Raw genomic sequence first — 27,065 nt, forward strand, 5'->3', positions numbered from 1 at the left:
GCCCAGCGCTCCCCGCCCCAGCCCGGACGGCTCCCCGCGGGCCCCGGGGCGGCGGCAGCGGGGGTGCGGCCGGGGGCGGGTAGCGTGGAGGGCGGGTGGTGCCGGTTCGAGGGGAAAATGCGTTTCCCGGTTTAGGAAGGGCGGTGGGAAGCGGCGCTGCCCGGGGCTGCCGGCTGGGCGGGAGCGCACCTCGGCCCTCTGAGGGGCAACGGGTAGCGGCACGTCTGGCTGCGGGGCACCTTAGAAACTCAAGGCAAAGAAAGGAAGGGGGTGCAAAGGAGGAGAGACATGATGGGGTTACCTTCGCGTCTGAATTTGGCGGGGTCTTGCTGAAAGACCTGAAGATGCTGCACTGGATTTGTGCGTGTGGGGAGCAGGCTAACAGGTTTGCCTGTGTGCAAGGGTGCGGGTAGTCGTACCCAGAGGTTATGCAGAAGGGCCTGGGCCCTGCGTCGGGTTTCAAAGTAGCCACCGTGGGAGGGACTGGTGGGAGATCGGAATCAGAGGTGTCCAGGGACAGGCGAGGGAAAGCTGTCGAGCACACGAGGGAGGAGCTAGTAGAAACGGATTGAGATTTAACTCGGCATGTGGCTAGACAGCAAGGGGGGCTTTAGTTGGACAGAGGGCAAATCTAAATTAAGGACTGAGAGATAGTAGTTTTATTGGAATAAGGTTATCCAGTGATAAGGCACAGAGGAAAAAAGGGGGAAAGGGTGAAGTTGCTGTGGCACCCCTCAGAAACCAAGGGTGGAGGACCTGTAGTGGATCTGCTGACAAACAGGCTGAAAAAATGGTTAGAGAAGCATGTAGAAATCATTGGATCAAGCAAAGACAAGATGTCAGGAAGAGTATTGTTGAAAGAGGTTGTCAGATTAAGCGGGATTTGATTTAGGTAGGAGGAATTCTTTAGGCACTTCAGTGACAACGATGACAACTGAGCACAAAGATCTGCAGGCAGACTGCAGACCGTGTAACAGAGGAGCCCAGACATGGATCGTGAACACTGTGATCATGGGGTCTATACATGAAAGAGAGAGAAGGAATATGGGACAACAATCTGGAACAAATTGGATCGAGAAGTGGGTCCTTCCTCCTCTGCACAGGAGAGATTAGAGACCTATTGAACTGCAAGAGCGATAGCTAGATTAAAAAGTTTAAAAAAAGGAAGGAAAACAATGTGTGAAAGGGGGATAGTGTGATGTGAAGGGGAATACTTTCATTTAGCACAGGAGAACAGAAATATCTGAAAGAGGTAGAACATCAGGGAGAACATCAGGCAGAAGGGGAAGGCAAGCAAAGGAGGTGGAAAAGATGAGGTGAGAAAATGTTTCCCAAAAGAAACGGTTTGAATTCTGTGCAGAGAATGAGGACAGCAGGCTTTATGCATAGGTTCCTGTTGTGTAGGGGAAAATGGGGTATAAATTAGAATTGCATGTTAGGAAAACAGATTTGTCACAGAAATCAGACAGGTCCCCATCTTTCCTCCAGAAGCACTCAACAAGGCAAAAGCAGAGCCAAAGAAAGCCAGTGTCAAGATTGAATCATGTCTGGGCTTTAGTAATGAGAGAAAATTATGGGTCAAGGGCAAAGAAGAAACACACACAAAGACCATCAGCAATCAGAGGCATGAAAGAAAGAAAAGTGAAACCAGAGAGGGAAGGCCAAAAGCAAATAGTAAATCATGGTAAAGAATACTATGGAAAGGCTGAAAAGTTTCTGGGAAAAGAAAAACAATAGAAAAAGAAGATGCAGCAACAAAAATAATCAGAAAGGCGGTAAGACTTGATGAAAGCCTAGGTTTGTGAACCATTTTTTTGATCAGTGAAGGCTTCAGTCAAACAAGATGAGGATAAAGTGTATGCAAGGGTGAATGCAGCTGGGTAGTCAGCTGGGAAATTGTGCCACTGGGAATGAGTGTTGGAGGCTGTGCAGAAATGGAGAGAGAATGAAAGGAAGAAGAGATGAAGTGGAGAGAATCCCAAGAGGTGAAATGAAGAAAGCTGCTGAGGAGGGGTTGAGTGAGTACTGGATGACAGTGCCATGAAGGCGAGAGGAGAACTGAATGTGCTGCTTCCCACCCTTTTACCAGCTGGGGGAGTTTACCTAGCTTCATCTCCTCTGACTTCAAACTCTCAGTCTTTCACAAGACGGCTAGTGGATCATTCCTATTTCTGCAGGCAAGCTAGTGTGTTCTCTCTTTGTGTGTATATATGTATGACCCAGGGTCAAATTAAAACCATAAATTATTTATAAAAATGCAATGGCATGTGAATATGCATTTCATATGACAAGTATCCTGACACTCCACATTGCACGCTTTATTGTCCTTACAGTGATATATGCAATAAATGGAGAGTAACTGTGGTCATTATTTAACTACAGATAAAATATACAGTAAATCATACTTCAAAAGAAAATTTCTAGAAGTAGTGTATTCTACCCATACCTTTTTGAAAATGGAAAATGCATAAAACTTTGACTCATATATAGATATACTGCTTCAAAGAGACAATTTACAAATGTCTGTCAAGGAGGCCATATGGAGAGGCTGGCAGAAGGGCAGCTAGTGAACCAGTTATGTGTGCCAAGTTCAATTTGTCACACTTTATGGTACTGAGAAATATTTTGTTCTCATTTTGAGAAGGAAAACTCTCATAGCAAAGATTCAACAAAATACTCCTCAAAATGCATCTTTTATGAAGAGAAAAGATCCAGCACGCCTGCCTGTAAAGACTGGAACTGCTGGTATGTAAGGTATGCAGTAAATATGGAGTACTGATTTAAAATGCATTCAAGAGAGGAACCCTCATTTCTCCACTTAAAACATGTCTTGGCTATCAGTCCTTGGGGCTGGAAGACTGACAGCTTTCAAAACCAAAGTGTATTGAAATTAGGGATGCGGTTATTACCCTTGGACCACAGCTCCTGTGGCTGTGAAGGGACGGTGGCAAGGGTGAAACTGGCAAGGCCAGTGCTAAAATCACCTTTTCTCCTCAGGTGTAACACTGAGGGGTTTTTTTGGAATTGCTTTTGAGTGGATTTGGCATCAAAATTCCTCATCCCTGTTCAGTCTCCCAGCCTCGGGTACCTTAAGGCTTCTCAACAGCTTGGCTTGGTTGTGGAAATTACCCTGCCCAGGCAAAGCAGCAGGTGCCGTGTGTGGCAGTGGGCAGCTCGCCTATGGCTGGGCCGCCCGGGCCGCTCGGCGTTTTATAGCTCTGGTGAAATCCAGGCCTTCCCTGAACCAGGGGGATGCCCTCGCTGGCGCCACGCAGTGCTGTAAATTCATCGGATGCGAGCATGCGAATGAATATTTTATCGACGTCAACTCATAAATGGCTAGAAATCAGAGGGATTCACATGAGAAAAAAAAACCCAAAAGTGTTTTTAACCCAGCCTGGCTACGCCGGCCGTGCTCCCCGAGCCCCCGAGGAGCAGGCGGAGCCGCGCGGGGAGCCGTCTCCTCCCCCGCCGGCGGGGACGGGCGGCTGGCGGCAGGCAGGGCCCGGGCGGCCGCCATCTTGGGAGGCGGGCTGATGGGGGCCGGGGGCTGGGGCTGGTGGCGGGCGGCGCGGACCCTGCGGGCGGCGAGCGGCGGCTGGTGGCGGGCGGCAGCGCCCGGTGAGGCGGGGACGCGGGGGGTGGAGGGGCGGCTGGGCCTCCCCGAAGGCGGGTGGCGGGGTGAGGTTTGCTGGCGCCCGGGGAGAGCCCCGTGTGAGTATATTAAACGTTACTGGGGACGATGGCCCTCCCCGAGAGGCCGGGAGAGCGGCGGCCGGCTCCGGGCTCACGGGCTGCACCTCACTGTCAGGTCCCGGGGCGGCGGGTGCCAGCAGCCGCGGCCTCTGCGCCGGCGGGGCGTCGAGCCTTTCCTACCGAGAGCTCAAAGACTTGAAGAAGACCAACGTCTTCCACATAGACGTGCGGGAGAGGTGGGAGATCGACAAATTTGGAAAAATCCCAGCATCTGTCAACATACCGTGTAAGTTGTTAACGTGGAGACGTTGGGTGTTCCCCTTTGCTTGATGGTCAAGTCTGTGGACGAGTGGTGACTGAGCAAAAATACTAGAGCTGTGCTAGTGTAAACCTGTTTGTGGATGGGGAATAAATGAGACCTTTCTCTTACGTATTTCCCAGTGGGTGAATTAGTGGAAGCTCTACAAATGGACCCAGCAGAGTTCAAGGAGCAGTACAATCAAAAGATGCCATCTAAGTCAGACCCTGTGGTTTTCTCCTGTTTGGCTGGAACAAGAAGTAAACAAGCACTCGCTTTTGCCATGTCCTTGGGTTTCAGCAGGTATGACTTGTGTGTGTAAGGGTGGGATTCAGGCAGCCTCCCACCATGAAGCGGAACTTGTACTCAGCTTCTTGTGGGCATGGGTAAAAATTTAAATGTGGAGTGTGAACAAAATGACTGGTATTTGAGTTAGTCACCTCCTCTTGTCTCCCCTGAACCTTGAAATACACCATTGGGTGTTCCAGCAAAGTGAGGTGTATCACCCTGCGAAACAACCTCTCAGCAGCTCTGCACATGTGCAGCAGGTGACACAAGCTGCTGCAAGACCATGCTGCCACTGAAGGGTCTTTCTGCCTCCTAGGGCTCCCTCGCCAAGATGTTGCTTCCTTCTACAGCTTCATAAGCACTAGTCCTGAGACACAGGGTGATTGGAAAGGTGGAGAACTGCTTGCTTTGGTAGAAGTAGGATCTTAAGTAGTTTATGAAACCACACACTTTGTTAAATTGCAGTTCTAACTGTACAGTTCACTGTTGACAAAGTACGCCTTCAGTAAAGCATTGGGTTGTTTGCCAGGAGTAAAGCAGTGAAGGCAATAGCTAAAAAGACAATGAGATTGATAGAGTGAAAGCAAAAACAGCATTTGGTTGGCAGAATTGTTACACCCATACCAGAAGATGCCTTGCTGGCTTGAAGACTGCAGATAGTATTTTAAAAATTGGTTGGTTGCTCATGTTTTCGCTGAACTGAAATTCATGAACTGGAATATCCCTGCTAATTCTAGTCAAAAATATGGAACCACGTTCTTGTTTTATAAACACATTGTTTTAATAAGTGTGAAATATCCTCCATTACCTGTTTTTCATGCTGCCTAATTGAAGGAGTCAGTATTGTTTTGCATGGTGGGTTTTTGTTTTCCAGAGTTTAGTTTTGTGCAGGCTTATGTCAGATCATGTAGGTTTGCAAGGAAGTAAAGATTTGTGTGCTGCATTTATTTGATGACATCTGAAGTATTAGACATAGTAACATGTAAATCTCCCACTGCAGTAAGTCTGTTTTTTCTTTTTAAAAAAAGAAGTAGCAAACTGTTTCATTGATCCAGCTGAAACTACTTGCTTGATGTTTGATCTCCAGCATTGTGTCATTTGGAAGAAAAGAGTTACAGAACACACTGCATGGAAGCAGGCAGTATTAGAGTACAAGGAATGTCGATCTGGTTCATTGAAGCTAGGTACAAATGTATTTGATTGCAGAGAATTTCTGTATGGGTTTTTTTCTCAGATTTTTTTGTTTTGGAGTTTTTTTGCCATGTGCTCTTAAGATACCTTTTTCAAGAGCCCTTCTTAACATTGCATCTTCTACATATTTTCAGAGTTCAGCAATATGCTGGTGGCTTTGAGGATTGGGTAAAACATGAACCTCCAGAGGAAAAATGAAGATGACTACCCCAGCCCTTGCCCCATCAAGGGTTCGGGATGGTTTGTAGGTTTTAGCATTCAGACTACGCGCATTCCACTTCCAGAATACAGCCCACTCCTGTTTTCTTGTGTAAACCGACACTCACCTTCAAATAGCCACGCATATCGACTGCTTGGTTCATATTGTATCTAAAGATTATGACATGAACAGAGGACGTTAAAATTGTTCAACCTTTACTTTGGGCTATGTTTTTTGGTGAAAATATGTGAAGAGAACCTAAGTGCTTATTATGTTTGCAAAGACTTTTGTATGAGGTAGTTTATGACTGTTGAAACTAATGATGATAGGACAAATAAAATTATCCTTTCCCAAATAACCGTGTTGGGTAGTTTGCTTAAAATGGTTAAACTGCAGATATCCTCATGGAATTGGGGTAACTGCCTTACGCATGGATTTATTATACTTCACGTGTAGCTGAAGTTTTAAAATAGTTGCTGTGTTACCAAAGAGTACAAGTACAAAGTTTTAGGTTTGTACTATCTGATTGTAAGGCCAAAAGTTCACTACTGGTCAGAAAATTGAAGGAAAACTGACCTGATGCTAGAATACTCGGTGTTCAAATTGTTGTGCGATTCCTTATTTTACAAGTATATCCATTTTTATATGCAGACCCGCTTCTGAGCACAAAACACTTTAGCATTCAGTCAACTTCTGCTCCCTCAGCACCTCAATATCAAGTGAGAACTTGTCTATATTTGATGTTACTATTATACAGAGATGTAATCATTTTATGCTGGAAAATTTGTGGTGGCCAAGGAAGCCTCTAAACTCTCTTCATTTTTGTAGGTTAAGTTGTGTGTCTTAAACTTTAAACTGACCCATCCCATCCCCACCTATAAATTTGCATAGTCATAATTTTTGGGGGGTTTTTTGTTTGTTCTTTTAATGCTGTTAGCAGTTCAGAACTAGCAAAGGTGAACTGCTTTCACCTCCAGAAAATCTGGTAAGTCCTAGCACAGAAGTTCAGAACTCTGCAGGCCATCTGGAAAAAGGAGTTAAAATTTCTGCTTCTGCTTTAATCAGTATTGCAGGTGATGTGCACTTACCCTACAGCTCTTTCATTCTGACAGTACAGTCTGCATGGTGAGAAGAGGACCTAAAAAATATACCCCCTTGAGTTTAGAGAACAGAGAAGAAAAAGTAACTAATCTTACTAGAATTTTATTTCTAGTAAGTCCCTCTGCAGTCATTTGCTTCTAAAGAACTCCTGTAGTTGGTACAGCTGGCTGTGTTAGCTGTGCTGCCCTGACAGCGTATCTTACAGGGGTTTCTGATCTCTCGTCTTTGCTAATAATCAGCGACCCTTTAGTGCAGAGGTCATAATAGTGAGTAATGAGTGCATTTTCCTCCAAAGATCATTGATTTTTTTAGTGGTCTTACTGCTATACTTTATTTCCAAACCATAAAAAAATCCCAAACAACTTAAGAGCCAGAACTTAAATTAATTTCCAAAATTCTGGTTTAGTTTAACTGATGAACTAATGGGAGGAAGATGAAATTAAAATGCCAGGATGAGTATGGGTGTTACCCTGTGATCAATTACTCTGCAATTCTCACTATCTTACTTTTGAAAGGTCTTTTTCCAACCAGATCAGGAGGAGTAACAGATGCCATTGGTTTTGTTGGCTTTAGCCAAACCCTATGATCTATTAGTTTTGTCTGTTTAACATGACCTAGACTGGCAGTTTCACAACGCTGTGGGCACACACTCAAAAGGGGCAACCGAAGCCCACTGTTGGCTGTGTTGTGCCAGGCCTCCCCAGGACTAATGATGCTTTTTGATCTAGACCATTAAGGTCAGATTGTATAGAAAATTTGAGACATGCTGAAAATATTTAGTTAAATGTGTAATTAATCATGCCTAGCTGTACTGACCAACCCACCAAACTTCAGTATACAGATGAACAAAGCAAGGAGATCCAATCAACTAAACTTAATCACGATTTAGAGTTTGTTGGGAACATCTAAAACTACACAGCCACAAAAAATGACCAACAGTTATATTGGGTCACAACAAGATCTGTCTAGCCCATAATTTTGTTTGGCGGCAACCAGAAATAAACATCTGGGGAAGAGCACAGAACAGGGTAAGTATGTAGTGATACAATCCCCAGATTATTCTCATTTACAACTCAGAGTGCTTTGCATATCTTGGTGTATTTGTAAATTTTCAACACAAACTCCCAGCAGTCACAGCAGGCTGCACTGGGTTCTCTCTCCCTTTGTTGCTTCTCAACTTGACATGTATTGTTTTCATTGATGCTCCTGCTTCTTCTGTCAGAAGTGATGAAGAGTTGTCACCTCATCAGTCTTCACACCACTCATGATTTTTCTAGAATCTGCTATCTTTTCTGAGCTGAAGAGTTCTGGATTTTTTTAATAGGAAAGCCACTGTATACCTCTTTTTTATTTTCATTAGTTTTTATTAGTCTTGGTAGTTTTTTGCAAGGTGTTTCTCAAACTATTTGTAGTTTGTCAAAGTTGATGATCCTTTCTGTGTCTTCCTCTCTATCTTCATTATGTGGATATAACTTGCTTTTCAAATCATGCTTTTTGAGTTAAGTAACTTGTCTGCTTCCTTTTAGATTTTTCCTTAAGTCTTTTTGGCATAGATGGACTGTGCTTGCTTTGACACTCCGCTGTCACCTGTAACCATATAATCTGTGAAGACTTTCAGCTAATTCTCTTTTAATGAAATACCTTATTTTTATGCATTTCTCTCCTTTGAAATGAAGCACATTAAAGGTGACTTTTTCTGTCTGGTTGATAGCAAACCTGTTTGATTCATGTTATGTTCCATTTCCTGTTCCAATTTACATCTTTCTCTTTATAACTGTCATCACTGAATCCATTTCCTTCAACTGCACTTTATTGCCTTTTACCATTTACACCAGAATCAGAGCTGGTGAAACTACCCTCATCTCCGCAGTAGAGAAATTACTTAAGATACTTCTATTTACCACCAAGAAGTGCCTGATATTTTAGCTGTGAGGTTTAGGTCACATAGGTAATTTAGGTGTGAAGTAAAGTCTGCAAAGGCTCCTGAGCAGCAAGAAAACTTTTAATCACTCCAGCCAGAACTCTTCATTAATCGTGTGAAATCCCTAATTTCAAAACATTAGCTTTTTTAGCACATTATATGGTATATGTGAGAAGACTGATGTTCACCTAAAGAACAGTTCCTGTTTAAGAACTCCACACAGTGGTCAAGTTGCATTGATTTATTTCTACTCCCCAAGTCCACATTACAAATAGCACATTTTAGACTTCAAAAAACAAAGGCAAATGGCCAAATTCCACTCCATCAATCAAGTGTCTATAAAAGGTAGGGATCAAATGGCAACAAAAGTAGCAAAGACCAAAATGTATATATTTTCTATCTATCTATCTATCTGTCTATCTCACCAAAGTGGTTTGGGCTTGTTGATGTAATGTTTTACAAAAATAACCTGAACGGAAATAAATGCTAGTAGCCTAATGGGCTACATAGAAACACACTTCAGTTATATTTCACCAAATAACCAGCCAATTACAAAGACAGGTATTTGCAAAAACAGGGGTTTTGTAAGGGGCTAGTTTTTTGAACCAAGACGCATCGTAGAGCAAGGGTTTTCAAGAATTTCCCTCCAATATTTCAGACCAGTGAAATGTGTTGCTTCAGGAAAAAAAAAATGAAGAACAATGTTACTGCACTTCATTTTATCATTCAATTTTTCTACTTGGGCAAGTTGGCATTATCATTCAAAATGAAGTTGTCCAGAACTCACTTAGAAACAAAGTTATCTAAAAATCAAAAAATTCGATTTAGGCCACTTCCTGACTTCAGTGGGATATCTGCCTGAGTAAGGAACACAGGATATGGCCTTCTGTTTGAAGGAATCTCATTTTCTCCAGCACATAGTTAACCAAGGAATCCCATTTCAGTTATTCTAAAGAGTTGCTCCTAACATCACAATTAAAATTAGCCAGTATGAAGCTCACCAAAAGCTTGATCCTCTTAAATAAACTCTCTAATGAACCACACAAATTCACACTAACAGTGAAGGCAGACTAACAGTGTATATCTTTTGTACAAAAAAAAACCAACCACCATAAAAAATAGCAGTCATACCCAATTTGTACTTGACTGTGAAATATTCCAATTGTACTACACAGTACATTTACTTGCAAAAAAAAAAAAAATCATAGTATGTTGGGTTTTTAAAATTCCTAACACTTGAAATGTTTAAGAAAACTGCAGAATCACTATACATATTGCACTTCTCTGGCAAGCTGGGCTACTATGCTTCATGGCAAAAACATCCAAGTACATCTACTGAGTAAAACAGCATTTTTCTAACCCAAAAAAGGAACTGAATTTCTTTCCTGCAGCTTTCATTAAAACTGTAACAATATTCTTTGCAGGCTCTTCTAGGCTTTATTTCTGAAGGATTGCTGTTACTTGTTACAGAATCCATATTTATGTTAAAAAAATCAACAATCATACACTATCTTCCTTCAGTCACAAACAAAATGAAGACAACACAAGTCATTAATACAGTCATACTCAGGCTTCAGGTTACTGTCGCTTTAAAAATAGTTCAATGGCAAGTTACAATTTTCTCAAAGCAAACAAAACCAATAATGAACTTTTTGAGTGGATACTGTTAATCTTTTGCAGCTTGGTTTAATGTTTGATTCCTTACACTGAAAAATCTTAGTACATTTGCTCCAGCGTCAGAGAAAATGATGCGGTTTTAGAGGAAAAGCTTTCAAAATGCTTGACACAAACAAGCTATTTATTCTTCAAGTTCTTTGTCAAAGATGTTACGAAAACCTTCTGTCCATTTCATGAACACAGGAAAGATCCCAGGATGTCTTGAGTCAAAGTGGTCCATAGAGAAATTCTTTGGAATGTCTTAAGATTGGCTATAACTAGAGTTCTGGCTACCATTTGGACCCTGTTCTCCTTCACTGTTTGGAAGAAAAAAAAAAAGGCAAAAACGTGTCTTCAAAAAAGAAGGATCATGTTACATTTCTTTTTTTTAATTAAAAAATATGGTATTCTGAAAGTAGTAAAAACCTTTTGAAAGAAAATACTTCAACACATACACAAATAGTTTCATAAAAAATGCAAAGGTTATTCTTAGCATGCATAAATAACTTCAGTGTGTTTATTTGAATAATGATCTCAATATATCCCCATGCAGCTGCCTGCTGAATCTACTTCTGAAGTCAACATTCCAAAGTTCACATTACATAAGTGTGTGCTCAGGTATTTGCACGTGCAGATTCCCAACAGTGATATTCAATCACAGTAATTAAGTACGACATCAAGCAGGCCCAGTTCCAATGACTCTGGCCCAGCCACGGAGCCTCACAGCGTGGTTCCTTACATTTGCTAAACTGTATTGATCACATTCTAATCACATTAACGCTCTCCATAAAACAATGAATGTTTTGCTTCTCACTAGCTCTTGAACAATCAGACTGGCTGTTTGTAACAGAGAGGTCTGCACTATAAAAACATAGGCTATACCTCAAATTAAACATTTACTCATTCTTAAGATAGTAGTTCAGTTTTTCCATATGAAAGGCATATTAAGGAAGTACAGTACCTGTTTGGAGGTGGTTTTGGTTTAGGCATTTTACTAAGAATAGTAGCCATCTCTTTCCTCTCATCAAAGTTCTTCCACTGCTCATACAGCTTCAGAATAACCCTGATTATTTCTAAAATCTGATTAGAAAGAAAAGAGATCCTAAGGTCAGACACAATAGCGATTTTATCTTTGTCATAGTTGGTTTAAGTGTGTAATTCATTAAACATGCCCTGAAAGGAATTTAAGCAGCACAATTTTCATATTATAAACTGAGCTGTCTCACATTTAATCTGGTCTGGCAATCAACCATTTCTATAATTAGCTTTTTTATTTAATTGTGAATGGAAGCCTGAACAGAATACTTTCTCTCCCATTCAACTGTATATACCATCTCTCCTCCCCAGCAAGCTAAATAGCTTTTTATTTATTTATTTGCAACTACTGCCACAGCTTGTAACTATGCTATTGGGAAAATATGGACACCTGACAACATGACTGCAGCTAGATGACCATGGATTACCAATACAGTAACTGATGATTATCAATGTCCTATACACATCAGAGGCACAGCGTAGGAAAAAAAAGCTCCAAACCACAAATACTGGTCTGAATTCTTTCCTGTCAAGAAATAAAGAGCCAAGGAATGTCTGAATACTTCTTATTCTTATTATATTCTTATACACATGTAATAAGAATTGTTAAAATTTCATATTCCACTTCTGGAAGCATAAGCATTCCCTACCAGTTTGGACATGTTCTATCTATTGCACCTCAACTACCCTAACTTCCTATTAAATTTCTAGTTCAATATTCTATATAAAAGGTGCATAATGTTTAGTTCATTATTTGTTTCATCATTCTCTAAATTAATAAAGTAGACCTCTTTTTTCTTTTTAACACATGGACTTTGATTAAGTGCTAAAACAATATATATCCTTGAAACAAATGTCACAGTTGGCTAAGAGGTCCATGGTGCTGATGTAAAAAAATCAAGCTTAGATTGTATCACTGGCATGAGAACCAAGACATGTAAACATTCAAACACGTTCAGTATCAAGCTTATGGTAACCTTATCTGTCAAATATAGGTTGGTTCTCCTCTGCTGACAATTTATTATCACCCTGATTTTACATGCATGACAGCATAATTCACAGAGTTCTGGATGCAGCATAGCATCCACACTGTGCTTAAAAAAGACGAATCCTGGAATACAAATACAGGGCCAGGATATCATCAGTGGCATAAAAGACAATACCGACAGCACAGAGGGCAATGGTACGTCTCATCCATAATATGCTATTTAATTCCAGACACTCAGTTTTGAGAAAGACAGACTGAAAAATATGTGCAGAGTGAAACAGTCTGATAAGGAATATGATTACTAGTTTGGCTCACTTGCTGGAGGTTAAAGGAGTCAACCTTAACAACCTTAACAAAGGTTAAAGAAGTCAACCTAAACAGTAAAAGGAACTAGTGAAGATGAAAAACATTACTGATATGAGAACTGCGCCTTGGAACCTGATAAATTTGTGAAGGGGATTATTTGACATAGAATTTGCAATAGCAGGGAACTCAAGTGAACGATCTTGGAGTCCCCCTGTTTAACACTGACTGATTACCCTGAAAGTGTCAAGAATGTTTTACACTCTGCTTACTACATACATTCATAGGGAGAAAATGAGAACAGTGTGTAGGCATGATGCTGAAAGGCAAATCAGAAAATCACACGCACTGGAATTTAAATCAAACACGTGCTGGCAATCTTAAATGACAAAAAACATGGGTAAGTCTTTTCCTGGCAAAAAAATTCAAAGGATATTTGTTTTATACTCCCATCTGAAAAATGGCACCACCAGTAACACTTTGCCATTATGCAATGGTTCTGTCTTGACTTTCAGAGCAGGGTGATAACCAGAATGACCTGACATTGTCTCCCTGCCCGAGAGATCTACCTAATTTCAACACCTAACATGATCACTGAATGAAGTTCAAATCAGTACCACAGACATGTAAGACAGTAGTTTTATAACCATAACTACCATTTCCGGTCAGTCCGTAACAGGTGTCGGGAATTAAAAACAGAGTACCTTTTCCATATCAACAGATAGCTCAGCAAACCATTGCCTTGCATCCTTCTGCTGGACAACACAGGCCACGTGTAGGCAAGCTGCAAAGATCAGGTGACATGGGTACTGAACAAAGATCCACTCTTGATACAGTCAGAAACATTCTATTTTTTATAAACACTATACAGTTGAACAGAGAAAGGTTGGGATTAATTATCTGATTTTTCTTCAAGACTTTTTAAGTTGCAGGGCTACACTGTCAGTACTGTATGAAACACAAACTGAAGCACCTTATGAGGGCACTCTAAGGAATGCTTGTTGATGGGACAGTGCACAGAATACATCCACTTAAACATTACAAGAGACATTGCTTGTGTTACTTACCTAGAGCTATCATGAAAGGAGGGTACAGCAGACAAAGATCAGTTCTATATGTGTCATTCACTATCCTCCTGTGCAAAAAAGAATTTGTAAGCATCATTTTGTTCACCTTTCGACTATATGACTTCAAAAACTGCCATCAGTTTATAAATATTTTGTCAGTTTTTGCAGATGGTAGAAGCAGTGAGACTGCAGGGCGAAACAGCAAGGGAGGAGATCTCTTTCCTTGTAAAAATCTCTTAATGCCTTTCATTTTTTCCTTTGTAGTCACAGCAGAAGTTTATTTGGAAGCACTATTACAGTACCATAAATGTCTTTCTGCAGAGGGTGTTGACGTACACCATAAAATAATTATCCCTGTTTCACAAATAAGTAAGGGCAAGCATACAAGTAGCATTTTTACTGTCTTTCTGTGTTTGAGAAACAGTTCAAGAACAAAAGTTCTGCTAACACAGCTAAAAACCTCTATATACTACTTCTACCTCCTATGACAAGATACAGCAGAAAGCCAACGTTGACAGAAAAACATTACCTCTACTCATAGTCACCATTCAGTAGGGTAAAAACTGTGCTATTAGAGCTAGTCTAAAAATAAAAATTAGATCATTGCGAAGTAAAATCATTAGAGGGTTAAAGACAGAATTATCTAAGTCAGGACATATACCTGCACAGGTTAACTAGGGCACCCTTTGTATTCAAATATGGCTAAGCCTGCTTTGATTAACCACCTTTGAAGCGTAACTGTTAAACGCTTTCTTGTTGAAAGGAGGCACTATTGCTAATAATTGTCTTCATTACCATGCAAGAGGTAGCAGCATGTCTTCTTGGCCCATATCTTGCACATATTGGAGCAAAGGTCTATAAGGATGATATACTATCAAACAGCAGTCCTAGGAAAAGTGTCAACGGGATAAAAGTTAGATTACAATGCAGAATGTGTTGTCAGTTCATATTAAAAACATTTGGTTTACAAGTCAATGACTGACTATTTTTTTGAAGTAGCATTCTGACACCTAACCCTGCTCTAATGAGGGCAGTGCTCTCTCTAGAATACCATTACATAGCATGGTTGCCAGTCTGTCAATGTCCTTCCCTTAAGAGACAGAGAAAGCCACATCTGCAGCACACTGAAACCTCATTTGCTTACAAACCCGTAATTCCCACTTGGAAATACAAAACACTGCCAGAAAACAGTCTGTCACTAAATACCATACATGGAAAGCATGCCAAAATAATTGACACTGGTTTGGAAAGAAAGAAAGAAAAAGAAAAAAATCCACTGCTCTCAAATCCCCTTTTTTCAGACCCAGGTTGGTGTAAACAAGAAGGAATAACCTTCTCGCTGAAAGCAGCCAACTGTATGGATACTACAGAGAAAAGCTGCATTAAGTTACATGTTCTGAACACTGAAGTGAGCCACAGTTATTATACGTACTATATACTGCATAGCGTACTGGAAAAGTAAGTTAATCCCCAAAATGTAACTTCTTGTAAATGCAGTTATTTGTGATAAAACTCCTGTATACAAAACCCAGGAATCAGAGGTATCAAGGACTAAATCTAAACAGGTTATCTAAAAAGGGGTTATAACAACTGTAGGCACAAACAAAAACTTTGATCTGATCTCCTCTGTGTCCTGTTCCCAAAACATATCCTTTCTCAGTTGCTGCCTAACTCACTAGGCTCCTCCCTGGTTTCCCTCTCTTCTCCGCACTTGAGCAGAACTACCCTAGTACAGCGAGCCCAGTGCCTAACCCATCCAAGTCCAAACAATATGCAGAAATTAGGCACCACTTTACCGAAGCCCCCTAAGAAGCCTGGGCTGCATCCTTTCAGCTGCCCTAGAGAACACAGCAATGGGATAGCAACTTTTACAAAAAGCAGGTACAGCTTCTTTCTTTGAAAGTGCCTGGAAGAAAACGTCACATTGTGCTCCCTTCATCCACCAGCCTAATAGTTACAGCACCATCTTAGAAAATGGGAGGCCCTGAATTCAGTTTCTTTGTCACAGGATTCAAATTCACATCTCACTTCCTAGAAGATTAGTCTCATTATCAGGTTACAGACTAGCATGAGTGGGATACTACCCACACCTTCTGCTGAAGCTGGAACATATATATAGCTCCAGATTCTTCCAGGCAAGAAGAAGAGGGCATAGAAAGAATGCAACTCTTTATGCTCTTGACTGGCCATTCAGCTGGGGAAATCGGGACACTGACATCCTAGTCTCTGCATCAGGACTTTTATACAGTTACCTTTCTTTTAAAAACAGAAGCAGTTCTGGAAACAGAACTTATGCTTTACCCATCCCAAAAGCGCTATAACCACTAGGATGCAGACCCATACACACTCCTCCTGTCCCCACCACTCCCACAATCTGCCCTTTCTGTTGAGAAGTCCAGCTTCCACACAAGGAGGTGAGAATGCCCTCACTCAGCCTAGATGACAGCACAGTAATTATGACATTCTGCTGAAAATGTAAATGTTAGACCTGCATGGACATCATTCAAAAATTGGAGTGGAGGGAAAAAAAAATAAGAAGCAAACCACCAAAAAACCCCACCTACCATTAATTCTAAGAGATAGAATTCACATTCTAGTATCTGCAAAGAAGTAAAATCACAGTTAAACAGCAGCATGTTTCAGACAGCAGAATTAACTGGCATCCATGAATGCACAGGAATTTTCAACACATACTTGCAACAGTCTTAAATGGATTTAATCTGAAACTACAAAACGAAACAAAAATCAAACAATTATTAGCCATTGCCTTAACACCATTTTAACTTAACTCCAGCCATAATAACAATGCATTTAAACATTTTGGATCAAGTTTACTATGAAAGACTACTTCATTGGCAGTACTTGTCTGATTTGTTTCAACACCTGGCAGCAGCAAATTGTTTCCAGTGTATAAATACACTGGAATAAAGAAGTCTTTTTGTAGAATTAGGGCCTCTTCATCAGGCCACTAACATGCCAAATGGTCTTTTAAAGCATTTTCAGATTTAATTTCATGTGAAATATTCTGTCTAATTGTAGCAATTAAGTCAGTTCTCATGTTCCATAGAGACAGTGACATATTAGTGATACCAAGGAAAAGACCAGACTGCTTTGGCTATAGGAAATCAGTACCCCAAAATATGTTTCCATTTGCTTTTATCTGTAAAATAGCAGTGCAGTTCTATGCAAGGTCTTAGATACTTTATATTCTGATATATCATTTGGCTTTCTAGATTGGGTGAAAAGCAAACCAACAAAAAAGTAGTATTTGTCACAGTCAATCTAAAAATAATGTTTAACTTTCAAAATACTACAGCACAGGTCAAAACTGGTTTCAGTAAAAACTACAAAATATCTCAGCATTGTGACTGAGAATGCCTTGAAAACCACTGGTAAATCCAAATTTTAAATAATAAATTAAAATTATTTTTCAAAAGCCATTATATTTTACAGGCAAAAATAAAACTGCTTTCTGTAAGCCAACTGCTCCTGTGTGCAAGCTTTGAAGCATCCCAGGTGCAAGGACTATTCACCTTCCCTGGAGCAACATATTTGTAAACAAGAACATTCAAAAAAAGCTAATCTCTTTTACCATACTACATAAAAATTACTATTTCAGTCCCCACTCACGTCACTTCTCTTTATAGCATTTCTGTCAACAATTTAAGAAATGAGGTTATATAAGATTTATTACTTTTAAAAGTAACTTTCCCAATAATCTATCCAAAACTAGTTATGAGCAACCTGACATATGAGTATAAAAATATTTCTCAGAATTTAAAAGACAGGATTTCTTGCAAACAATTATTTGCTCAAGATGTATTTCGAACAGCATACTTACATGATTCATCCTATAAGGAAACTCCTTCGGAAAGGCATACGAAAACCTAGTTTTCACTACAGTAAAGAGAAATCAGTATGTTAAAAATTATGTAATTAATACTTTTACTTCTTTCCCACCTTTCTACTAATTAATCTGTATATAGCCCTTCAAATCCATTTGGCAGCACAATTGCTTGCAGTCCAAAAGGTTTGTATTTGAAAGAGAAAAGTTATGAGATTTAAGATCCTGAAAGGGAAAGAGAAATACAGCTGAAATCCAGATTTACAGAGATACTCAGCCAGATACTTGTCTGCTGGTTTGGACACTATTAAATCTTCTGGTTAACCACCAACCAGTTTATGGCACCTAACTTTCCACAAGTTATCAGTCACAGAGCTATCTACCTACTGATGTCACTCCAAATCTGGTGATCTCTTCAGGATCTCAGTTCCAACACTAAATCCAAATGGATTTTTTACATGGGATTTTTTACACAGGCTTGATCCTTCAACATGCAAGATTTTAAAGCACATAATCAAGTCTTAGAAAAAGAAGACCAAAGGCAGGGTGAGGGAGCTCAGCCAAGAGATCCTGTATTTCCATGATGTAAAGATTTTGGATATGCAAAAAACGGGCTCAAATGCAAAGCAAGAAGTTAATTCACCACACTGCAGATCAATGTCCTAGGCACTGCATTATCAGACATTTCAAGGCTGTTTCTCTCCAAGAGAGAGACACCTAAACATCTGCTTAGGCATATGATATGATTCAAGACACTTGTCTCCATGAGAATGTTCAAATATATCCTGTTTTCTAGCTTATGATGATCCCTGATTTAGATACTTAATTATCCTAATGCAAGGAGAACAGGGACAAATAGCGCACTGTTAAAAATTATGTTAAGTTCCAAAACCAGAATGATCTTGTATTAGAATGCTGAGCAAAGAAAAACTTAAGGATGTGGATTTCAGATTTGTACAAGTAAAACATTTAAAAATCTATTTTAAGTCCCTGGCCTCCAAGGAAAACAGGTAACATTTAACATCCTAGAACTGAACAATATTCCTTATATTAATCACAGATGGTATAGTATGAATTGATACTACTTCCAGAAACTCAGTATGCCATTCACTTTGATGAAAAGATAGGGTCAGTCTTTTGGACTAAAGAATTCAACACTTGGACCTACGGTGGACTTTGCTAGAAAATTTGCTGTAGGACAATAAGACTAGGCTACTGGTTGGAAATTTTAATTATTTCAAGGAAGAAAAGAATGAATAAAGCAGGTTTCTCAAGAAGCATGCAAACTGAAGAGATCCATAGTAAAAAAATAAATCATTTTGAGGGGGAAGATAGGGGAATAAAACTTTTTTCCCACAAAGCAAGCTGCAGACACAACCATATGGAACCATCCTTTCAGTGAGCTGTGGAAACAGAGAAAAAAGCTTTTGAAGAAGTTGCCAGAAACCAGGCTGAGATTATCTTCCTTACAAAGGAAGCACGTGTTAATAACTTCATGTTTCTACCTAACTAAAAGCAAACAAACCTTTTCAACCAACATTACAGTAGTCATCCCTTTTGTTAGCTTTCTTTTACTTGTCTCAATTCATCTTTTTTCTCCTTTGATATGAAGACCTCCAAAAAACCTGCTGTGTGCTACTGAATCAACTCTGGTAAAAGAAGACCAGGTAGAATAAAAGACATTAATACTAGGAGAAAGCCTGTTGCTTTTTGTCCCCACTTCCATGGAATACAGAGCACTTATCAGGGCAGGCAGGGGTTCTAGGTCTGAAGGGAGAACGGTGGGGGAAATCTTCTGCGGGATTCTGAGACTTGGGATTTTCAGAAACAGCACAGCTCAGGACTAGAAGTCTAAGTAAAATCAGCTACTGCATATTTACCAAAATCCAGCTAACCTACTGATGCACCAAAACTGCCACACAGACCTGTGCTTTGCGATGCTACTTCTGTAAAAAGAGCAACTCTTATTGCTAAATCCAGTACTGGTCTTGGTCGTGCTGGTGCTCAAGATGTATTTCAGTTCTTGGTGGTGGAACTGTCACACACGGCCAGCCCCGTGGACTGATATACTGACTGCATGTGGAGGCTACAAATGCAGCCAGTCACCTGTTCCCTCAACAGCCAAGAGGGATTTTGAAAGCAATGACCTACATTTTGAAGAGCACAGCCAGCAATTGCCTATTGAGAGCAGCTGGACCTTCTGGGTCCAGCATTCAGTTAAGGAAGCCATCACTAAGACCTTGGAGGATGAGATGCAAGTTACAGGAACTGGGAAATATAAGGCAAGTGGGACAGACAAGGAATTAAGTAACTACAGTGTGATTTTATTGCATTTATTTGTGACTAGGTTATAAAATGTATTTTCAGAAATAAATATCGTGCAAAGACTAATTTTATGATGGGGGAAAAAAAATAGAAGGTATACAGCCTACCAAAAATACTGAAAACAGGCACTTCCGTGGAGCCATACCGTTTATAAAACAGACACATAAAGCCCTACGTTTCCAATTCCATCTTTGAGCAGTTCAGAAGTCAATTTACTACTCTATACTGTTTATAAACCTTGATAGTTTAATTTTATTAATTTGCTTTTATTTATGCTTGGCATAAATTCCAACCAGAATCAACGAAAACTAATACAGAAAGGACCCTTCTGTTTCTGTATTTAGAAATTATTTATTCTAAATGGTTTTAACTGGCTCCTGGCAGTCAACATGCAAACCCCTCCATGACTTGATAAAAAGCTACCTTTTAAAAACAAGCAAATGACAAAACCCACAAAGAAAATGTTTTATCTCCCCATAGAGATAGGTAACTACAGTATAATGAAAATCACCGATACTTACATACAGAAGTAGCAGCAGAAATCAACCTTGTATTTGAAACAACACCAAATTCCTGAAGAAAAAGAATGGTAAATGAGGTGAACTACCTGAAATACCATATACTCACACTGTTATCAAATTAAAATAACAGCTTCTTACTAAACTGGGCTTCTTTATGCAGTATTTCTTTCTTATCCCCCACCCCTTTTTTCTTTTTTTCTTTAAGGTAACAGGGTAAACTCTTAGGTAAAGAGTTTTTTCATTAATTAGTTACTTTGTTGTTTGAGTTGTGAGGAACAGTAAACACTTATGAAAGGTACTAAAGCCACAAAAGCTCAGTTGGCTAACACTCTACATATAAAATAAACAAGAGGGCTTCAAGAAGGTATGTTGGTTTTCCTTAACCCACTTGGAGAGAAAACTGCCTTTAGAAACCTGTCATTCACTACCTTTTTTTATTATGTTTCCTTTTTTTATTATGTTTATTATGTTATGAAGCCTTAGCTCCTCTGCTGAGACAGTCAGCAAGCTGAACATTTTCTGTATACAGTGTTCTTTCAGAGAAGTGCACAGTTGATTCATTACTGCTATAGCTGCCCTCTAAAGTTGCAGAAGCTTTAGTGTTAAGGAAGGCTGCACAGACTTCTAGTATTTGTTCTAAAATACAAGGAACGGCTGTATATATACACTCTATGTCTGTACTTTCTTATAGGCTCAATTAACAGGCTGATAAAAAAATACTCTTTCCAATACTCTGCATCTTTCTCCTTTCTTTCATCTCTTCCAAACACTGAAAGGTATCACACTATTTGTACAGACAACAGTATCACATGTAGACACTGGATTAATAGGACTGTTTCTACCATCCACTAGGTATTTGAGTTCCTCCTGTAAAATTCATTAGTGCTGACATATCACAAATTGGCCAATTTGGGGTTTTTTTTTCATTACACAGACACTTCTCAAACAGCTGAAAAACTTCTTGCATTACAGAGGATTAAGAGCAGTGCCCAGCTGATGCTAACTCTTGGCCACATTCAAAGTAGACTACTAATGGAGGCATAGAGCCTTCTCACCACTATCCCTAATGAGTCAACTCCTTATGATAATTTCTCAAAGACAGAGTATGAGCTACAACATACTTTTAATTCAAGTAATGAAAGTGTGGTAAACTCTGAGGATCCCTCACTATATGAAAGGGAAAAGGATAATTAGGAAAAAAATTTCAAATTATGCGTTAAAGTTTGAGTAAACATGAATAAGGAAAAACACACCAGAAAGGAGATGCTGCACAATTTAAGATATAGAGTATGTAAATATGTAAACACTGTATCACAGTGATACAGCCATTTAAAATACTCTTTCCAATTTTCAGAGGCCCTTCAGGGTTAGTAACATTGAGAAAGATCAAATACTAAATAACATGTTTGAAGGCGTTCTCCATCTCCTTTTCTTAAGTGCTATAGAAATCTATACAAAAAAGAGAAGGTTTCAACCCCCAAAGCATGAAGAATGATAAAAAATTTAAAAGTCCTAAACGTTTTCTCTCTCTCATACATCACATAATTTTACATTAAAAAATTGTAATACTTCATACCTCTACTTTGGATGCCAAAAACACACACGTAGGAGCCATTAATACTGGATCTATACTTTTTAGGGAATATCTGAAATGTTATAACAAAATTATAATATGTTGTTTCATACACGTAGAACGATTAATCTATTAAGAGCACCACACTTCCTTTTGAAAAAGCAAAGCTTAAGTTAACTTTATTAGCATAAAAGCTTTACACCATCCAGAAAACAAAAGTGGCACTGTTTTTAATACAGAACTGCATTTTAAAAGGGCTACCAAAATGTGCCTAGCAAATGTTTTATTCTTGTACCATCATAGTAAACAGTCCTACCTGGCATAGAATCTCTTGAAGTAGACTGTAGCAGTGGCAATAACTTGTTGTCTTAATTTAAGATGTTCACCTAAAGCCTGGATAACTTAAAAAAAATGAACAAAAGCTTGAGTTGAGTTTTTACAACAATTTGACACCAAATAGCAAAGGATCTCAAAACATGACTAGTGCTGGGGATTCTAAGGAGCAGCAGCACTGTCTTCTCTCTCAGTTCAGATACGTTGTTCTGGTGAGACAACATGTTGCTGTAAACCTACAGACCTGCACGTGAAGAAGCACTGCATCCTGAAGCTTGTGGACACCTTCGAAAAGGGAAAGGAAACTTGACTTCACTGTGTACAAAGTGAGTATGACCTTTAAGAAGATGACAACACAAATCTCAGAAGGGTAAACCTTGGGTATTCCATTTCAGAGCAAAACAAATTCAAACACTTAAAATATAAGTCTATGGCTTCTCAGTGCCATGCAAAATGGGGTTTTTTTTCAAACAGCTAAAGCTGCCAACACAAACATGGTCATTAAATTTGGCAGAGGCAGCAGGTGTTAAAAAAAATGACATATTTAGTCTAGGGAGAAGGGGTGGGAGACCAGAGGATGCAGTCAGCTGCTCCATCATGGTGGTCCTCTGCCAGTTGGCCAAGAAACAACCCTGGTGTCATCTGTGCAGGTAGCTCTTGTTTGGCCTCCCAGGCAAAGGAAAGGTGCCAAGCAAATTAGATGCATCGAGCTGGGATTAAGAGCAGGGATTGGATATACAGAATGGCACAGTGAAACATAAGGTTGTTACTTGTTATTTTTCCCATACTTCTTTACGGCCATTATTCTGAGCAAGGCTCGGCTGTGTTAAGACTCCCTCTTCTTTTTTTGCTCCCTCACCAGAAATGTCCAAAACTGCAATTTAAAACACACTTAAGTATATATTTAAAATATGTGCAGTAAGGTCAAGACAGCGACCACTGATGGAAAAAGCAAACAATTCTATTATCAGTCATCGCTAAATTCTTAGGCTCTACTTAAGCACAGAAGTGCAGATCTTTTTTTCCCCCCATGGTCTTATTCCGTATCCCTTGGGAGTAGCCAGGGTACACCCTACTCTCACTTTTAATGAGCATCACGGGATTTTAAAACACAAATGTCAAGGACACTGTTGGCAAGAAAAGGGCTGAACGTAGGAGAAAAGGAGAAAACTATACTGGACAGCACTGATGCTTGGCAACATTTTTTTTTCCCCCACAGGAAAAGGTAACTAATTTGTTACCCATTATGATTACCCAAAGCAACATGAAGTCCCTGTCCATGTCATATCACTCTTTTCCTAAAGAGAAGAATGCCAAACTGAGACTAGCTTGCCAGTGACAGTAGGACAAGCAATAATGCCACAAAGAAGGTTAAGCCCAGACTGTACAAATATTAAAATATTTATCAGCATATCTTGGGAGGTTTGACAAGATTTTTCCCTCTGATTTGATCATGGGGCTACAAAGCTGTCCTACTACTAGGGCATCAGAAAAATTCAAATATTAAGTAAACAGAATTCTCCAAATATGTTTCTCACTCCCATGGGATTTTCAGGAACAGTTAGGCCATCTGCTGTCAGAGAAAATTCAAGTGTGGTTTAGAGAAAAAAATGGACAAGAGCCTAGAGAGACTTAATGAAATGGAAGCTTGTATATGCTGGGAAAACGTCCAATACTTCTAATTAATTTTTTAAATATTTTAAAATAAGATATTGGATTATTTATTCCCTTATGTTTACAAAATAAGTGGTTCCAGTAGTTTTTTTTAAATAAAAATTGTTTTAAACCTGAATATCTTGAGTAGCCTGTAACGTAAACGTTACAGCTTCTGCCCTAAACCAGAGAGGGAAATCAATTAATGCACTCTTCAACCAAAAACTCTATTAAGACTTGGTGATCCAAAGAGAAAAATCAACATCCATTTCCGTTTTCAAACTGTTGCAGAAGATGCCACTTTCCCTTCTCTACAGTATTAACAGTCTGCGTAGTTGCGCATAGCCATACAATCAGTTGATCTATTGCAGTTGTTTTCCAACAGACACATGCTGAATGTGACAAGCCATAGCCAAGACTCATATCCCCACTCCGGTAATGCAGGAGATGGGAGAGAAAAGGAGGATGCTCTATAAACCCAAAGCAGGGTCCCTATTCAGAGGCAGGTGATGATACAACACATATCATGGGCTTGAAGCTCTGCCTGAGCAGTGCCTGACTGTCCTCCCCATGAAGGTGCCTCTCTTTGCCACAGAAGGGGTGAAAGCCCAGCGCCACTCCCTCCTCCAGGGCAGGCTGTGTTCGTAGCACATGAGGGAGATGCTGGCAGAGCTGTTCTCCAGCTGCCGCAGGTCACACACTGTACCTTCAGGGGAGGCAGGGAGTGCCAAGGAAAAGGACCCTGAAAACCACAAACTGAAACCACCTTGCTTACTTGGTAAATCTTTCATTTACTCAAGAAAAATACTGAAATGAAACATTTAAAAAAGCATATTTCATAATTCAAATTAATACGAGTGAAAATGAGCATAGAAATCCAGTTTTAGAAGTATCAGTACTCCATTTTTCTCTGTTTACATTATGAAGCTATGACACTTTGTTTTAATCTCAAGGAATTTCACAAACTGATCAAATAGGTAAATCATTGCTAGCTTGATTTCCTGGTGCCTGTAAGCGGTAACACAGATGTATCCACAGCAATCAGATCTGCAGCATACGCAATTATTATAAAAATAGCTAGGCTAAGAGAGAAGCTGGGATAAGTAGTTTTCACAGGTATCACTCCAGCACTGACATAAGATCTTCCAGTGGCTTTGCAAAAGTCACTGAACGTCTCTGTCTCAAGTCTGGCCAGATAGCTGAAAAAATAAACATTCTGTGCTTTACAGGACTGCTGTGAAAAATATTTGAAGAGCTGTCTGCAAACAAATTACTACTTAGCAACATCCTTTGCTTAGGGAGATTTTTTTAAAATGCTGAACAATTGCACAGAAAAGAGTTTAAGTGCCTGCATGATCTGATGTGCTCCAGTGCAGCCATTCATATGGTTAAATGCTTTGCAGGATCAAGTAAGTCTTAGATAACTTCACAGACAAGCCCCATACTCTTTGGGAGAACAGGCTGTCTGTCAACAGCTCTCAGAAACTTATGGACAATTTGAGAGCCACCGGGTGCTGGGGAATCAGTCACAAGACAAGACACAGGCTGTGATGCAGGTTTCAAAGAACGTAACTGAACACAAATAACAAATTTCCAAGCTTTGCAGTTTAACAGGACTGCACAGATCAGCTAAAATACTTACCACAGCCTAACAGCCTACCAGATGCCCAGTCTGAGTATTAATGCTTGACACTGAGCCTTTAATATGCTAGCTCAACAGTTTCTGCTTGCTTCTCCTCCTTTTGTTTTTGCTAAGAACCTCTTGAAAATAAGAAAACGTACTATGTTTTGTCCCATCACAGGTAAAAACATTATAAATGCAGCTAATTTGCCTGTAAGTTCTCCTAGAATTATGTTAATATAACTAACAAATGACAATGTGATTGATATTCCGGTTCTCTGTTAAAATAGGCTGTGAAAGTGTATGTAATATCACAATGAAAACATTACATTCTCTAAGCAATTCAAACTTGCATTTATATGTGGCGGATACTGTACATATTTTATGGCAGAAATAAAAATAAAACAGTTTTACCATTAGTAAAAAATATCTGTAGCTTCCAATATTCTTCTTCGGTCAGAAATTTCAAGTCTTTCTGGCGTTCCTTCAACAGATCTTGTTTATCCAAAATCCATTGTAAACTAAAGGAATGGAAAATCACTTCAGCAACTCTTTGTCAACATCATGTCGAGTGACTCCTGTACAGACTACAGGTTGCAGGTCAGGGCTAGAGGACTAGTGACCTTTAATCAAACCACACACAATCTTGCCAAGCAAATGTTCACTAGAGTCTTCAAACTTAGACCTCTGAAAAAAAGACTAACTAGCAGGGACTAAGATCGGCCTTTACCTATAGCAAACTGAACTGGCGGTGTAGCTCGTACAAGGCAAGGTTTGCGTTATATTTAGCACATCACGGGCACCCATTTAAACCTCGACGCACGAGGTATTTGAACGCAGCTCAGCACTGGCTGCCCTACGGCTGGGGATAAACATACCGCACCTCACGGATCGCAACTGCCCGCACTCGGCCCCTTGAGACCACGGCAGCGCGGGCTCGGTCACTGGGACACGGCTCCCCGTCCGGAGAGCCCAAACACTTTGAAAGTCGCGGCGAGGTGAGGCCGGCTGGCGCGGCGGGAGCCGGGGCGGCTCCGGCTGCTCTCGCACTCCAGCCCGGCTCCCGCCAGGGCTCCGCGGCCAGCAGGCCCCGCCGCCCGCCGCCGCCGGGAGACGCGGCCCAGCGCCCCTGGCGCTCCTCTCGCCCTCGCCGGGCCTCTCGACAGCTCCGTGCCCCGTGCCCCGCGCCCCCGGCCCGGCCCGGCCCGGCCCCGCCGCCCCGGCCCCGGCAATGAATGGACAAAGCGCGGCAGCGGCCCGCAGCCCCTTCGCCCCCCGCCCCGCGGCCGCGGCACCCACTAGTGCGAGCTCTGCCAGAAGTTCCCGGCCATGGGGAGGAGAGGAGAGGGGAGGAGGCGCCCGGGCCCGCGATGTCCCGGCCCCGCCGCGCCAGCGCCGCCGCCCCCGCGCCGGCAGCAGGAAGGAGGCGGCCGCCGCCACCGCCCCGCGCCC

The 27,065-nt window shown here is 40.6% G+C and overlaps 2 protein-coding genes across 4 annotated transcripts; one reads left to right on the forward strand and one right to left on the reverse strand.

Annotated features, from left to right (window-relative positions):
- Window positions 1–3,320: 3,320 nt before the first annotated feature.
- On the forward strand, window positions 3,321–6,030 carry TSTD1 (thiosulfate sulfurtransferase like domain containing 1). The gene is made up of 4 exons (XM_074862152.1): window positions 3,321–3,621; window positions 3,812–3,982; window positions 4,138–4,297; window positions 5,608–6,030. Exons 1-4 carry the CDS (start codon window positions 3,336–3,338, stop codon window positions 5,669–5,671), a joined length of 681 nt encoding a protein of 226 aa, XP_074718253.1. The 5' UTR covers window positions 3,321–3,335; the 3' UTR covers window positions 5,672–6,030.
- Window positions 6,031–8,920: 2,890 nt separating this feature from the next.
- On the reverse strand, window positions 8,921–27,030 carry CCNC (cyclin C). Of its 3 annotated transcripts, XM_074862153.1 has the most exons (12): window positions 26,913–27,030; window positions 26,028–26,134; window positions 22,323–22,407; window positions 22,010–22,079; window positions 20,434–20,485; window positions 17,585–17,640; window positions 16,308–16,343; window positions 14,539–14,630; window positions 13,744–13,811; window positions 13,381–13,460; window positions 11,312–11,430; window positions 8,921–10,667 (listed from the first exon to the last, which is right to left on the reverse strand). In XM_074862153.1, the coding sequence occupies exons 1-12, from the start codon at window positions 26,942–26,944 to the stop codon at window positions 10,613–10,615; spliced, it is 852 nt and encodes a 283-aa protein (XP_074718254.1). In that variant the 5' UTR covers window positions 26,945–27,030; the 3' UTR covers window positions 8,921–10,612. The 3 variants fall into 3 exon arrangements, with proteins under 3 accessions (XP_074718254.1, XP_074718256.1, XP_074718255.1); XM_074862155.1 differs by lacking the exon at window positions 22,323–22,407 and having other exon boundaries at window positions 26,913–26,931; XM_074862154.1 differs by lacking the exon at window positions 8,921–10,667 and having other exon boundaries at window positions 13,333–13,460.
- Window positions 27,031–27,065: the final 35 nt, after the last annotated feature.

The sequence above is a fragment of the Strix uralensis genome, chromosome 3, assembly GCF_047716275.1.
Source record: "Strix uralensis isolate ZFMK-TIS-50842 chromosome 3, bStrUra1, whole genome shotgun sequence".
In the NCBI taxonomy this organism is placed as follows: Eukaryota; Metazoa; Chordata; class Aves; order Strigiformes; family Strigidae; genus Strix; species Strix uralensis.

Coding starts and splice junctions, on each gene's coding strand:
- TSTD1 (XM_074862152.1), top strand. CDS start 3,336: ATGGCTAGAAATCAGAGGGATTCACATGAGAAAAAAAAACCCAAAAGT. Junction 3,622..3,811: donor GTGGCGGGCGGCAGCGCCCG/GTGAGGCGGGGA, acceptor CCTCACTGTCAG/GTCCCGGGGCGGCGGGTGCC. Junction 3,983..4,137: donor AGCATCTGTCAACATACCGT/GTAAGTTGTTAA, acceptor CGTATTTCCCAG/TGGGTGAATTAGTGGAAGCT.
- CCNC (XM_074862153.1), bottom strand. CDS start 26,944: ATGGCCGGGAACTTCTGGCAGAGCTCGCACTA. Junction 26,135..26,912: donor TTCTGGCAGAGCTCGCACTA/GTGGGTGCCGCG, acceptor CCATTCCTTTAG/TTTACAATGGATTTTGGATA. Junction 13,812..14,538: donor ATGCTGCTACCTCTTGCATG/GTAATGAAGACA, acceptor TTTTTTGCACAG/GAGGATAGTGAATGACACAT.